The sequence below is a fragment of the Danio rerio genome, chromosome 3, assembly GCF_049306965.1.
Source record: "Danio rerio strain Tuebingen ecotype United States chromosome 3, GRCz12tu, whole genome shotgun sequence".
Taxonomy (NCBI): domain Eukaryota; kingdom Metazoa; phylum Chordata; class Actinopteri; order Cypriniformes; family Danionidae; genus Danio; species Danio rerio.
The window spans coordinates 60,234,105-60,249,317 of NC_133178.1; the positions used below are offsets into that span (position 1 = coordinate 60,234,105).

Genomic DNA, 15,213 nt, shown 5'->3' on the forward strand with positions numbered 1-15,213 from the left:
CCTTTAGACTGACGATTCACCAAGCAAGGGTGTCGGTCCAGATGTGCAACACAACACACATCTTTACATCTAAATTTTCAGTTTAAACGTTGTGAACCCCTTTGAGGTTGGCAAATGTGATGAATTCTCAGAAAATAATTGCCTTAAAGACATTCGAAGATACACTCGCATGATGCGAATCTCCCGTTCTATTACATCCCGAAGGTGTTCTATTGGATTAAGTTCTTTTGACTTTAGAGGCCACCGGAGTACAGTGAATTTATTGTCATGTTCAAGAAACCAGTCTGAGATGATTCATGCTTTATTACATGGCATGTCTCCTGCTGGAAGTAGCCATCAGAAATGGGTACACTGTGGTCATAAAGGAATGGACATGGTCAGCAACAATACTCAGGTAGGCTGTGGCATTGACACACTCAATTGGTACTAATGGGCCCAAAGTGTGCCAAGAAAATATCCCTTACACCATTACACCACCACCACCAGCCTGAAACACCGATACAAGGCAGGATGGATCCATGCTTTCATGTTGTTGATGCCAAATTATGACTCTACAATCCGAATGTTGCAGCAGAAATCGAGACTCATCAGACTAGGCAACATTTTCCCATACTTCTATTGTCCAATGTTGGTGAGTCTGTGCAAATTGCAGCCTCAGTTTCCTATTCTTAGCTGACAAGAGTGGCACCCAGTGTGGTCTTCTGCTGTATCCCAGTAGATCAGCAGTTCCTGAATTTCAGACCAGCCCGTCTGGAACAAACAACCATCGTTCAAAGACACTTAAATCTCTTTTCTTCCGCTTTCTGATGCTCAATTTGAACTGCAGCAGATCGTCTTGACCATGTCTACATACCTAAATGCATTGAGTTGCTGCCATGTGATTGGCTGATTAGAAATCTGTGTTAACAAGCAGTTGGACAAGTGTACATAATAAGGTGGCCAGTGTATGTATATCAACATAAAGCTTGACATCTCTACTTTTAAACAAACCAGCTAAACTTGAAAACAAATGTTTTCTTTGTAGTCTATATGAACAAAATGCGAGGTGCAATTTGTCCCTGGTAACCACTTGAAATAATATTAACAAACTTGTAAACACAGATGTCGCTGTCATTTTAGGAGGAGAGGTGCCTTCAAGAATAAAGTTGCCATTATTAAGAGATGATCATATGTAACAAGTAAGTTAAATATTTATTCTTATGGTGGTTAAAGTTTGATTGACAACAGTCATAAAGAAGGTCGGTGTCGTGATCTTATTCCCTTCAAGTGCGTATGCGGAATTAGGTAGCCAAACTGGAAAAATGCAATGTTGTTGGAAGGTTTAGAAACAAACTTTAAGACACAGATGTTCAATTTTATTAGTGATTCCAAATATTAAATCGTAAGCTTGGCAAATAGTTTTGGAGAATATGATGTCTCCCCATTCAAATAGATAAACTTGCAAGCCCAAGATGCCTTTCAAATACAGGAACCAAGGGACATGACTTGCCTTAAAGGAACTTTGTCCTGTAAAATACACCTTGTATTTGTAATAATGAATACATTTGTAATTGTTTTAAGAGCTATAATGCCAAAAATGCTGTCTTTGAGCTCCAAGGTCACATATAAATAATAGTTTAAGCCAAAACTGCTTAAATATTTCTTTATTGACCTCTTTCTAAGGACATATACTGGAGAGTGGAAGCCCATACTGGAGGAAGGACAGAATAAGATATCCAAGAGATACACATTTTCCTGATCCTTCATCAACAATTTTCAATCCCTTACATAATCTATTCCCCTTCACCTCTACTGATGTCTCCCGTTCCTCCATCGGTGAAAACGCTGCTCTTCAAAAGAGTGGCTCTCCTTGCCTGGAATGCGTTTTGCCACATGCTCCAACACTCCAGAGACTCGTCTGCAGTCTGCTTTTCTGAAAGACTCTTCAGTTTTCCTCACGCCAACATAAATTCCTGTATTGTTTGTGCAAATGTGTTTCTAATTTTTGCCTTCTTCAATTTTTAACCATGTGCGCTAATGTTAGCCTGACAGGAATTTGCAGGAATCTGGTCCTTTTTATAACAACCCAGTCTTTTATAAGTTAGTTAACAAATGCTAAAGGTTTTATTAACACCTTGAAACTCAAGCTTTTGTTCCAAAATCCACTTGTCAGGCTGCATATTTTGTGTGTCTGCCTTCAAAAATGCTTTGCTTCGGCCAAACACATAGGCACTATGGCATGCAGTAAATTCATCTCAGATCAGCCAGCATCCAAAATCTTTTGTGATTTTGATTACAATGTTACAATGTCTTGAGCCTGAATGCTTTAAACTGTCTTGAAATGCTCACACTGTCACAGGTCTTTAAAAAAATGCAGACAAATTTTCACTCCATAATGATTAAACTCTCCACAAATCTCATGTGTTCAGGGGCCTCATGTACAAGACTTTACAAAAGTTGATACAAAAACATTGAGTATGCACAAAGCTGTAAATGTGCGTACGCAGTAAAAAAATCAGATGTATGAAACACTGCGTACGCAGTATCCCACGCATATTCTCTTTGTACAGCCGAATGAACGTGAAACTGAGCGCAACATGCACGGACGCAAAACCCCTCCTTGCTTCCTCCCCGTATGAATATGCTAATGACTCTACTTTGGCAAAACCCAACAAAAAAGCAATGGCAAAAGCAAGCAAAAAGAGAAACTTTGAACAGAATGTAAATTGGAGGTGCTGCTTTCGGAGGTAGATTGGAGAAAAACGGTGTTAGTTGCAAGTTTGTCCTCTGGAATTAATATCAATAGAAAAAAGTGGGAGAGTGTAGCTGATGCACCAATCTCGGTCGTGGAGGGCCGGTGTCCCTGCAGGTTTTAGCTTTAACTTGCTTCAACACACCTGCCTGGATGTTTCAAGTATACCTTGAAAGACCTTGAATAGCTTGTTCAGGTGTGTTTGATTAGGGTTGGAGCTAAAATCTGCAGGACACTGGCCCTCCAGGAACAAGTTTGGTGACCACTGTTTTAGCACTTCCACTTAAGTATGGTGCTTAAAGAGCACTTCAACTTCTACTCAAGTCACTTTTTTGACAGAGCACTTGTACTTTTTTTTTATACAATAATTTTTTCGGGGTTTTCACATTTATTTTTTACAAGACAGTAGAGAGAATTGACAGGAAAGCATGGGGAGCAGAAAGAGGGGAAGGATCGGCACAGGACCGCTAGGCGGAATTGAACCCGGGTCGTCACGAGCACCGGAGTGCATGTGTCGATGCATAAACCACTACACTACTGGCCAGACTAGCACTTAAACGTTTACCTAAGTCCGGGTCTCTATTACTTTATACATCTCTGGCTTCACATATCATATGAAAAGCACTTCTCATGCTGTGTTCACACCAGACGTGGAACGCGCGGATAAATCGCGCTATTCACGCGTAAATTACCGCGTGAACATTTAAGTTCACTCGCTTCATTGGCGCTTCAAACCCCGCTTCATTCGCGCGTCAAATTCACTTCAGAACAGACGCATATTTGCGTGATGGGCAGGGCTTCTGTCTGCCCGGTGACTCTAGCTACATAGCTAAATGGCTAACATGGATTTTACAAAGACAATAACAGTGTTTATGTGCTTTATGAAGGCTGAAAAACAGCGTCGATACATTTAGGGCCATGTCTGAGTCCACTACATCCTTTCAGATGTGTATCCAGCTCTGTGAGCTCATAAACTCCTCCAGAAACTGAACCTGGATGACGGAGGCTTTCAGCGGTGCTTCTGACTGAGCCAAGCCCAGTTTGATGTTACAATCACGCCCCCACAAGAGCAAACTCCTGATTGGTTAACGCGACGCGTTCAGATGAAGTTCAGATTTTCGAACTCGAGTGATACGCGCGTTAAGCGTATCAAATGCGTCAAACGTACAAAATGCTCAATTCGCGCTGCGCCATTCGCGCAATTTGCGCCATTCGCACGTATCACGTCGCAGGATGTCTATTCGCGTGTTTGCATTGACTTAACATGTAAATCACTCGCGCTTGACGCGCATTCCGCGTCTGGTGTGAACGCAGCATCACAAAATGCATTCTTTGTACACAAATACTATTGTTATAAATAATTCTCATTAACTTCCGTCTGCAACCATATCCGATCTAGCAACAACCATTGAAACTGGTGTTTGAAACAATGGTGACTTTGAATCAAGTGAATCACTGCTGGTTTGATGTGTAGGCTGATGTTTGTCATGCTGTAGTGTTGCTGGTGGTTTCCCTGCTGACGTCATGTGGGTTAATGAAATACTGTATACATCACGCTTAGAAAAACACCCAGTGCCTTGCAGCACAAAGACTCACTGTATACTCCTCATAACACAATCCTGCTATACAGTATCCTACTCAGCAGAACATGACCGTGTCACTTCACATGTCATATCGTGGCATCAGCTGGCATAAGCACTGGCTTGACGACAGACGTGACTCTCTTTGGCATAAAGACAACTTCAGCTGCATCAGAAATATGCATGGTTCAGGGATTTCCCTCAACAGGCAACGATGTGAATGCATATGAAAGTCCAAGATTCACATCAGATGAAAGGTGACTTGACCCATACAAATCTCAAAAACTGGCCTGACAGATGTCCTCATGTATGTGCAGTTTTCTCCTGTCTTCAGCACATACACCATCATCAATTTAACTCTAATGTGAAGGCAAGAGTAGGCTATTTGCTAGCTAATGGCTGGTCCAAATACAAGCTATTAAGATTGTGTCCACGTGAAATTCCTTTTTGATCTCCAGATATGAATCTAGTCCAAAGAAGGAGTCAAACAAACCACTTAAACTCTGCGGACCCGGTACCGGGTCCGAGATGTCATCGACTTTCGCTTTCAGATTTAAAAGGCTAGCGTTGCACCAGACCCCCGTAAGTGGTTTCGTTTGAAAGTGTAGAATCTATATTTTATGCACATATGCATCACTTTGGTTTTTATTCTACTGTATAAAAGTTATTCACACTTAAATACACAGTATTTTGGATACCCGAGCTAGGTATTTTACATTGATTCATTTTTCATATTTTTTTATATGACACATGTACAAGTTATAGCTCAAATGAAAGCTCTTGCCGGTGCTCATACGTTTCTAGCATTCTTTTTACTGAATTATATTCACATATCAAACAGTTGTTGAATGAATTGTGGTGTTTTCATGGCGCAGAATTGTAAACGATACATTTATGATCAATAAGCAGCCCCAGATAGCACAGACAGCTGTCATCTCTTACCTTATGCTGTGCCCTTCAGGGCCATTCTCCTCTGTTTTTGAGGTGATGTGCATAGATAATGCTTTTATATGTCTGACGTGGTCCAAACACACTGAATTATGTTTGATCAAACAAAAAAATAGTGAAACATGTAAACAAGGATCGGTCTCTGTGGCTTGTACAGCACCTCTCATCAGTTGGAATGCATTAACTTTTGCATAGATCATTACAGACATGTGCAGGAACCACCAAAATTAATTAGAGCACGGTAGAGCACACAGAACCTAAAAGGTACACTTTCAAATTTGAGTTTATAAAAAAAAATTCAAAAAGCGCCTCTTTTTTTTAGGTGTTTATTATAACACAGACGACCTATACAGCTATTTTAAACACTTTCAAAAGTGTTTTATGAAAATTCAAAGGGTTTTCTTTAAAATGATACCAAATTTTTGCATTTACACCTCTTTATGTGGATTTGGGAAGCTTTTAAATTTGGGTAGGCTAAATCTAGGCGGAAATCCCCAAATAGCAGCAGAGTTTAACTGGTTAATCAGCATTTAAAGCATTATACAGTATTTTTTTGAACAATAAACAATGACATCTTTTGTTTTTGTAATGCTTCTGATTTGAAATGTGCACAGCACCATTATCCCTATTACCTCAGATAACCACAATCAGATCAAATAACCATGAGCAGACCATTAATCAATATCTGTGACAGACCTAGATACACACAGTACTGTGGCCTAATAGTAAGAGAGTTGCGTTAAGTCCCTTAAGCAAGGCACCGAACCCCCAACTGCTCAACAGGCAGCCTACTGGTCCAAGTTAGAGCTGTAACCAATCTGCAACTTTTATGGCCCCATAGGGCCCGAGCCCGACAGAATTAGGCTCGAGCCCAACAAATACACAGCTTTTTAAAGCCCGAACCTGTTTATAGCCTGACATTATTCAAATGTGCACATGCACACAGCTCTATTGCCTTTTTTTTCATGAATGAGTATTTTATATTCATCTTAAAATAATTTATTCATGACAAACGTAGGCTATAGGCCACTTGGAAGTTAAAACAAGGTAATAAATTAAGTCCTCTGTAACATCTTAACATCTCAGCACTCTAGACAGGCCTGGGTACATATACTTAGCCTTTAAATTGGCTAACATACCAATAAAAATAAGTCTTTCTTGTCAAATAACATTAAAATAAATTATAATCATGATAGGTATTTGGCAATAAAGAAATTAAGATAAAGGCTCTGTGGGATTTGTTTCGCCACTGTTCTTCACAATGGCATTAAGGTGACGGTGAAGCTGAATATTAAAATAATTATGCCAATATTAGACTATATACTCTAACTACATTGTGATTTTATGGTTTAATGTATATTTAGTTATAATTTGAAAATCCTTTACTCACCAATATTAAGCCACATGTTTTGTAGAGGAACATTATTGAATCCACTCTGGATGGCTTTAGTGCAGTCCTACACTCACTGAGCTGCACTGAACACCCTTTTACTGCTGCTGCTACTGGCCAGGATGCATACTGTACTGGCTAATTTTGCAAGTGTTGGGTAGGATTGTTTGTTCATCTTTCACCAGCCAAGAACATCCATTTCATTTTCCATGACAGCAGTTTCAATGTAGCGTGTATGAGCGACTGCCGAAATACCTAGGTGGCTTAAATCAGGGGTTCCCAAACTTTTCAGGCCGCAACCCCCAAAATGACAATGCCAGTGAGTCGCGACCCCCAATATATTCGGAGGTGGTTATAAATACAGAAACCTTGCATGCAATGGAGCACACACACCAATGGGCCCAAGTCTATTCTTCTTTTAATTTTTTTAATGTATGAGAGCTGTAAATGGGCAACAAAGTTTTACCAGGTGTTATGAAATCTGCTTAATAGAAGTAGTAACTATAAGCTACCATATTAACTATATGGTATAAAAGACAATTTTTTCTCTTCAGTAGGTTATGGATAAAATATGGTAATTCTTATGGTTTAATAAAAATAAAAAGATTTTTGGAAATCACCAGGCGACCCCCCTTCATTGTCCCGCGACCATTGAGAACCATTGAGAACCATTGGCTTAAATGACCGTTCTTTTTGAAGTGGTGGCTGACCTCACCGCAGTCAAAATTAGCTCTTTTTGACTTCTTTGTCATTATTTGTTTCACCTTTGCAGGGAGGGATTTCATTATCTGTGCAAAATGATAGAAATTAAGCCTGAACCCGCCCGAACCCGTCGGGTCTCGACGGGTCCAGTCGGGTTCGGGAAAAGATCTTCAGCTCTAGTCCAGGTTGTGTTCACAGAAGTAAGTTCAAAATTTCTCCAGAAATGGTTTATATGCTGATTTAAAAATAGAGGAACTATCTCTACACTCTCAGAAATAAAGGTACGCGAGCTGTAACTGGGGTGGATCCATTTCAAAAGGTACAAATTTGTAATTTAAAGGTCCAAATTAATGCCTCAAGGGTACATTATAATAGCCAAAAAGTACAAAAGTGTTCCTCTTAAAATCTTTAGGTACTAATATATACTTTTGAGGTACCAGTATGGACCCTGGAAGTACAAATGTGTACCTTTTGAAAAGGTACCACCCCAGTGACAGCTCGCGTACCTTTATTTCTAAAAATTAAAAGCTCCATATTGACCATATTTGGAATGGCCATGAATATTAATGAGCTCTACTCTGACACTCCTGAAGCTCAGTGACTGCTTTCTCTCTCTCTCTCTCTCTCTCTCTCTCTCTCTCTCTCTCTCTCTCTCTCTCTCTCTCTCTCTCTCTCTCTCTCTCTCTCTCTCTCTCTCTCTCTCTCTCTCTCTCTCTCTCTCTCTCTCTCTCTCTCTCTCTCTCTCTCTCTTTCCCAAAATTGCATACTTATGAACTATTCTATGCCTAAAATGCCTATACTAAAATATCGTAAGTGGACTTCATTCGTACAATCTAATTTCTACAATTTAATACGATTTGCTTATTCCCCAATGACGGATGGGTTTAGGGGCAGGATTGGGGGCCACGCCTCTTTATTAAATCGTACATTTTGGTACAACTGAACTCGTACAAATTAGCCACTAAACTGACAAAATGTAAAATAGTTAGGATCTGGATGCATATTACACAGTATTTCAGTATTTTATAATCAATATCTGAGCTGTATTGAGTTTTTCTGATGAATCTACAAACCCAGTATGCACTCGTTTTTTTTTTACTATTTGTTTGTGTATAGTTTTACAAAAAAAGTTATCATTTCATAAATCCAGACAATCACATTGTCCGTCTCAGTGAAATTATTCAGGAAAAACGTGATGTTTTCAAGGTGAGCTTTCACCAATCACAGCTCACGCCAGCGTGCTGTTTCTGAGGTCCTGCAGATTTCTCTGGCGGGTTCAGACTGAGATCTCCCACAGTGGACTCAGCAGTGATTACTGTTCGCCAGCAGGGACACACAGCAGCACTACAGAAGAGCCAGCAGAGTCCAGCTGAGAGTCTGAAGCAGAGCATCTGTCTGCTGCTCCACATCAGCACCAAACCAGTGTCCAAACACTCCACCAGTCTGACTGTCAGCAGGTCCTCACAGTGAAGCAACTTCATTATGTTCAGCATATGCTTATTAATTTATTATTATTATTTTCCCTGGAGAGAAATAACATAACGCCCCATTCACACGGGCCTTCAGCGTCAACGCTTGACTGAAGTCGTGTCTGAAGTTGGGGCTGAAGCGATCGTCATAGAAGCGTCAGCCAATGAAATTCAGTCAGCAATAGGCCACTGTCTAGCTGGTGTATTTGCATACAGCGATCTGATTGGCTTCCGTCGGCGCTTAAAAAGTTGAACTAGTCCCAACTTCTGCAGCGAGCAACGTCTCTGAAGCGGCGCTGACGGATCCACAATGCAGTTCGGCAACGCCTGACGTCACCCATTCAAAGTGAATGGGAAGCGTTGACGCTGAACACAGGGACTCTTATCTATGGATTATCCTCATGATGGGGAACTGTACAAAGAGCCAAATGACTTATAAAGTGTCTAATAATTTAGCTTGGTTAGTTTTTTATGATTATTAATGTCACACCTGTTGCAGTGCCCTAGTTTGGACACTTGAGGGCACTAGTTTGTTTTGTAGTTTCACTTCATTTCCCATAATCCTTTGTATTACTGATTGTGTTATGTTACAGCTGTTTTGTGTTTGTTAATTTAGTCCTGTCTTTATAAACCCTCTTGTCCTCTGTTTTAGTTGCCCTAGGAATTTTTTAGTTCCTCACGTCTGGTATGTTTGTCTGGTTATCTTGTTTTTTGTATTACGATTATTCTTGGATTCCTGTTTGTGTTCGTTTTTTGTTAGCACTTGTTAGCACTCCTACCCTGTACTTGTATTTACCCATTTTTGGATTTTTGCTAATTCCTTCGTCTGGTCATTTAGTTTTTGTATCTTGCTTATAGTTCTGTGCAAGATTTGGAAATCTGTTTTTTTGGATACCTTTTGTCTTTTTTTTTTTGTTAATAAATTGCTGCACTTGGATTTTTGCATTTTGTGATCATTTCCCATTTCGTGAAAATTAATGAAAAAATAATGGCTTTGTTTTGGGGTCAACCACGACACTTGCATTAAGTCAAAATATGAAATAAAGTTGACCAAACAAAAATAAAACTATTAATTTACACAAACAAAACTAAATAGTATTATTTAAATAAAGTAGAATTAACTGATAACAACTACCATGTGCACTTTTTCCCACTTTCAATTAAAATATTGTTTTACTGGTGTTGCTGAGAGGTGGCCTAAGCTGTAAAAACAATGTTTACATTTTTGGTATTTTTTTAAATAAAAACATTTAAAGTTTTCCATTTAAAAAATGGTTCATTTAAATATGTAAAATACAGCATTTTTAACTAAAATAAGACTAGAGGTTTACTTCTGAAATATGTAGAATAGTTTTTGCTAAATATTGTTTCCATTAGTGATGTGCGGATCGATAGTAAAATATGGATATCTCCGATACCAGCTTTGTATGTTCTAGAATAGATTATCTTATCAAAATATCGATATTTCAGTAATTTGGAGCAAATATGTAGATTATTAGAAATAGCGGAAAGTAACCACAATTACTGAATGTGCCAACTTAGTCTGAACTACTTATTCTTCCGCCTGCCAAGTCATGTGCGATATTTTGTGCGATATTTTTGTCCAAGGTTTTCATACTGTCAGAATCTTATACCAACCCATGAATACTCAGAATTAGGGCTGGGAAATTTGGCCTATATCTCGATTAATTGAACACTTGATTATGATTAATGAATGATTATTTTATTTATTTATAAAAAAAATGTTGCCCTCATAGTTCACTGACAAGTTTTATATGACGTCTAAAGGCATCTCTGGCGCAGCTTCCAATCATCATTAATGTAGTGCAAAGTAAGGCTCAAGAATGAGTCCATCATCATACTTGACCAAGGATCAGATGTGGCTGCAGAGTGGCCGCAGAAGTATAAATCAGCCACAGCCTTTAACAGAGCGGGGTCACGTGACACGTAGTGAAAGTAACTAAAAAAATCCTCCTGGAAAAATTTGATCGATTTTTAGGTTCTGAATGTCAATTTCGATTACTTGTCGATTAATCGCGCAGCCGTACTCAGAGTTCCTCACAAATCATTCACAGAAAGGGAAGCACAAAGCAAACTCCATTCCAATTCCATTCTACCATCATGGTGACCAGTTTCTTTCCGTACTCATTCATTCATTCATTTTCCTTCGGCTTATTCCCTTTATTCATCAGGGGTCGCCACAGCGGAATGTACCGCCAACTTATCCAGCATTTGTTTTACAACCCAGTACTGGAAAACATCCATGCACACTCATTCACACAAAAAGACTACAGCCAATTTAGTTTATTCAATTCACCTATACCATATGTCTTTGGACTGTGGGAGAACCCAGAGGAAACCCACACCAACACGGGGAGAACACGCAAACTCCACACAGAAATGCCAACTGACCCAGCCGTGACTCTAACCAGTGACCTGAAGCTAACCACTGAGCCACCATGTCGCTTCTTTCTGTACTTTCCTCACAAATTGCACATACAATTCTGCTACATTTGCCAAGACTCTCCCATAACATTAAAACTCTAAAAGCTGATGAAATGCAGATCGATTAAACCACTATTAATGCATCCTTGAGCATATCCGGCTTTCAAATGTTGCTCTTGTCTAACTGGATTACAGTGAAAGAGTGGGAGATACGCATCCTCCTAAAGCCAGAGCACAGGGACTATAGTGTTGGCTAAATTAGATCAGCAGACTTATCAACCCACAGTCTCTTTCTTGACAAACACTGGTGGACTGATGTGTATAGGTCATCTATAGGGGCTGATCTTTGCACCTAAAGCCAGTGAAGTTTCTCATCTGACCAGAGAAAGAAACAAAGAGCTAATCCACTGTCAGATTTTTTAAATATATATGAGCAATTCTGCGCAAATGTTAACCTTGCCATGAAAAAATGTAAGTTTTCACCAAAATATGAAAACCGTTTCTGGGGTTTTTTGGGTAAGCAATTATTTTACAGTACTTTAGAAATACTCAAAAATGCATCTGTCAAATGTTTTCAAATTATTCTATTTGATTTACCAAAGTCACACACAAGTGGCAATTTCACATCTGTTGTGCAGTTTAATGGGGTATATGCCGAAGCATGCTAATAGGACTTTTAATTTGCCAGTAACCTGGCTTAAGCGCTTCCGGCGAATTGAATGGCAATGCAAAATCCGGTGCGTTTAAGGTCTGTTTTCTTTAAAAATCGGAGTGATATCCGATTTAAAGTGGGTCTCAGATTGTACAAGAAGCACTGCATTAAATTACATTTCCCCCGCCATATCTTTATTATATGAGCATATATTTTACCCCAGCATATTCAATGGAGCTTTTGCGTTAGCCTGCCGATTCTGACGGGCGCTTGCGAGTAAACGGCTTTTTGTCTCGTTTTACGCTTGAACAACTAAATAAATGCTACAGTTTATTTAACTGAATGTATTTTAATGACATTACAACATCGATGCTGTATAAGGAACCGTATAAAATGAGAAAAAGTTCACAATAACAGGTCACCGGAAGTGTATCAGCATGGGAACAGCACTAGCTCGGCATATACCCCATTCACAGAATTTCTACAAAGTATGTTGTACTGTATACTGTACGTTGTAACACGCAGACTTTTTTGTCACATCTATAACGCATGTTTATTTTCCTCAGTTAAAGTACAAAACATGTTTACAATTTGATGTTTTTCTGGTCTCATAGCTTTGTGGTCAGCTGTTCTGGAAAATAAAAACAAAAGTTTCAATAAAATGTTAACATATACTTTCTATGCGAATTTATGTTTTGAGTTTTTACTGCAAATGTCACATCCATAACGCTGGAATTGCTCATATATTTTTTATTTAACCTTTTAAATAACAAACAGGCATTACAACTTCCATTGTTAAACATATATAAAATTATATCCAAGCAGCATATAATAAACACAATAGTACAAAATAATAATAATAATAATAATAATAATAATAATAATAATAATAATAATATTAATAATAATAATACTAACATAAATAAACCTTAAATAAATACAAACGGAAATATATTACATTCTGGGGGGTCAGTTTATGTAAGTTGACCAAAGCTTGGAGAGCTTTGAGGCACCTTTTGTTTTTACCTGTTTTATGGATTTATATAAAATGTTGAAACCATTTGTAAATGCTTTTAAACAAGGAGAAACTTTAACTAATCTACATTTGTGACATTTTTGCTACAATCAACATACTATTACACAGAAATTCCATTTCTTTGTTTTCATGAAAATGCCTAATTTCACAATGTGATAGTCAAACGCAGGCATATTTTGTCGTCAACCACTCATGCAGATTGATCCCAAAAGGATTTGACAATAGAACAACTATAACAAAGATGTTCCTGATATTCAATATCTTTCAAGCAGAAAATACAAGCATTACTGTCTAAATGAAATTCATTACATGGATAAATGTCATTAAATGCTTTAAAATATACTTCTTTCTTTTAAGGTAACAAGGGAAATGACAGGTATCTTTTTCTAACTCCAATAGTGTGCACTTTACAAAAATCTCTCAGATAAAAATTTTCCTTTAACAAGAAAAAGGAAGATATTATTTAGTCAGTAGACCTTGTTGTTGCATTTAATATCCAGAAATGAATAATTATCAATAAACAAATCAACCAGTGTAGGTATTACTGAAGAGTACTGCACTATACAGTTGAACTCATAATTATTAGCCCTTTTCTTTTTAAAATATTTGCCAAATGATGTTTAACAGAGCAAGGAAATTGTATGTCTGATAATATTTTTTCCTTCAGGAAAAAGTCTTATTTGTGTTATTTTGGCTGGAATAAAAACGGTTTTTACATTTTTTTTACAATTTTAGGGAATAAGTTAAAAGCCCCTTTAAGCTATATTTTTTCGATAGTCTACAGAACAAACCATTGTTATACAATAACTTGCCTAATTACCCTAACCTGCCTAGTTAACCTAATTAACTTAGTTAAGCCATTAAATGTCACTTTGAGCTCTTTAGAAGTATCTTGAAAAATATCTACTGTAATATTATTTACTGTCATCATGGCAAAGATAAAATAAATCAGTTATTAGAAATGAGTTATTAAAAATATAATGATTAGAAATGTGCTGAAAAAAATTCTCTCCGTTAAACTAAAAAAATAAATAGAGGGGCTAATAATTCAGGAGGGGGCTAATAATTCTGACTTCAACTGTACCTTTAACTAAATTCCTCAAAGCTACAGGGATAGCTTTGAAAACCAAAGATAATTCTCCATATGAACAATTAAAATTACATTTTAACTTAAAATCCACTGTCAGATTACCAGTTCACTTCTCTGAATGAAACTAATTATGTGGCATAATGTCTGAGTTAATGTTGAGCTGTGAGCTGCTCTCAGAACTGTTTGACAGAACAGCTTATCATCCATTAACTGTTATCTATGTTATAACTGTCTTGTTATCCTGTCTGAAAGACTTTGTTAGCCCTTAAAATAATAACATAAGCCTGAAAATGTACAAATGATATGTAATTGAGTTTTTTATACACACTGAATGGTGTTTTGTTTGTTTTAGTAAGCTAAATAAAATAGCAATGAACGCTATTGGCTCTTCATCATATCACATCTGTCTCAATGCCATCAAATTGATCCGTAATATGATCACATGTACACACACATCCACACATTTCATTATGAACTAGAAGGTCTTACCTTGGTTATCTTCATCCATGTCTGCAGATAAGCGCAAATAAAATATTGAAGTGATGTGATGAGAGCGCGCTCCCGACACCGATGTGTTCTTTATAATGAGGGCTCTTTATATGCTGTATATACAAACAGGTCCTGTTTAACGCGGAATAAACGGAGATTCTGGCTCAGTCCTCGGTTAAATCCGTTTGTTTTTGTGGACGGAGGAAGGATGTTCAGCTCTCCTCGGCTTATTCACTGGCGTGGATCAATAACATCCAGCGGAATAAGCGCTCCAGACACACGGGCATCTGTGTTTCGCAGCGACCGTCACACGTCATCACACTCGCCCCGCCCTTTGCGCGCGAGTTGCCAATCCTACTACGACGAAGGATTCATTCTTGAATATTAATTAGGTAATGCTGACGTGAGGGTGCACGGATGTGTCCTAGTGCTGGGTTGCAGGTGAAAGGGCAGCCGCTGTGTAAACTTGTGCTGGGTAAGTTGGCAGTTCATTCTGCTGTGGCGACCACTGATAAATAAAGGGACTATGCCAGGGGATGTCCAGACTCGGTCCTGGAGGGCCGGTGTCCTGCAAGGTTTAGTTCCAACCTCAATCAGAAACACCTGGGCTAGCTAATCAAGCACTTACTAGGCAGACTAGAAACATCCTTGCAAGTGTGTTGAAGCAAGTTGGAGCTAAAA

The 15,213-nt window shown here is 38.3% G+C and overlaps 1 protein-coding gene across 2 annotated transcripts in view; it reads right to left on the reverse strand.

Annotated features, from left to right (window-relative positions):
* Positions 1-14,796, reverse strand: part of cyth3b (cytohesin 3b) — a 100,066-nt gene extending 85,270 nt beyond the window's left edge. For both annotated transcript variants that reach the window (XR_012401260.1, XM_017354834.4), the window contains exon 1: positions 14,533-14,796. Coding sequence is in view for 1 of the 2 variants with exons in the window: in XM_017354834.4 (XP_017210323.1) it covers positions 14,533-14,551 (19 nt within the window). In the remaining variant the exon portion in view is untranslated. The remainder of the gene's footprint in view (positions 1-14,532) is intronic.
* Between the last annotated feature and the right edge of the window lie 417 nt (positions 14,797-15,213).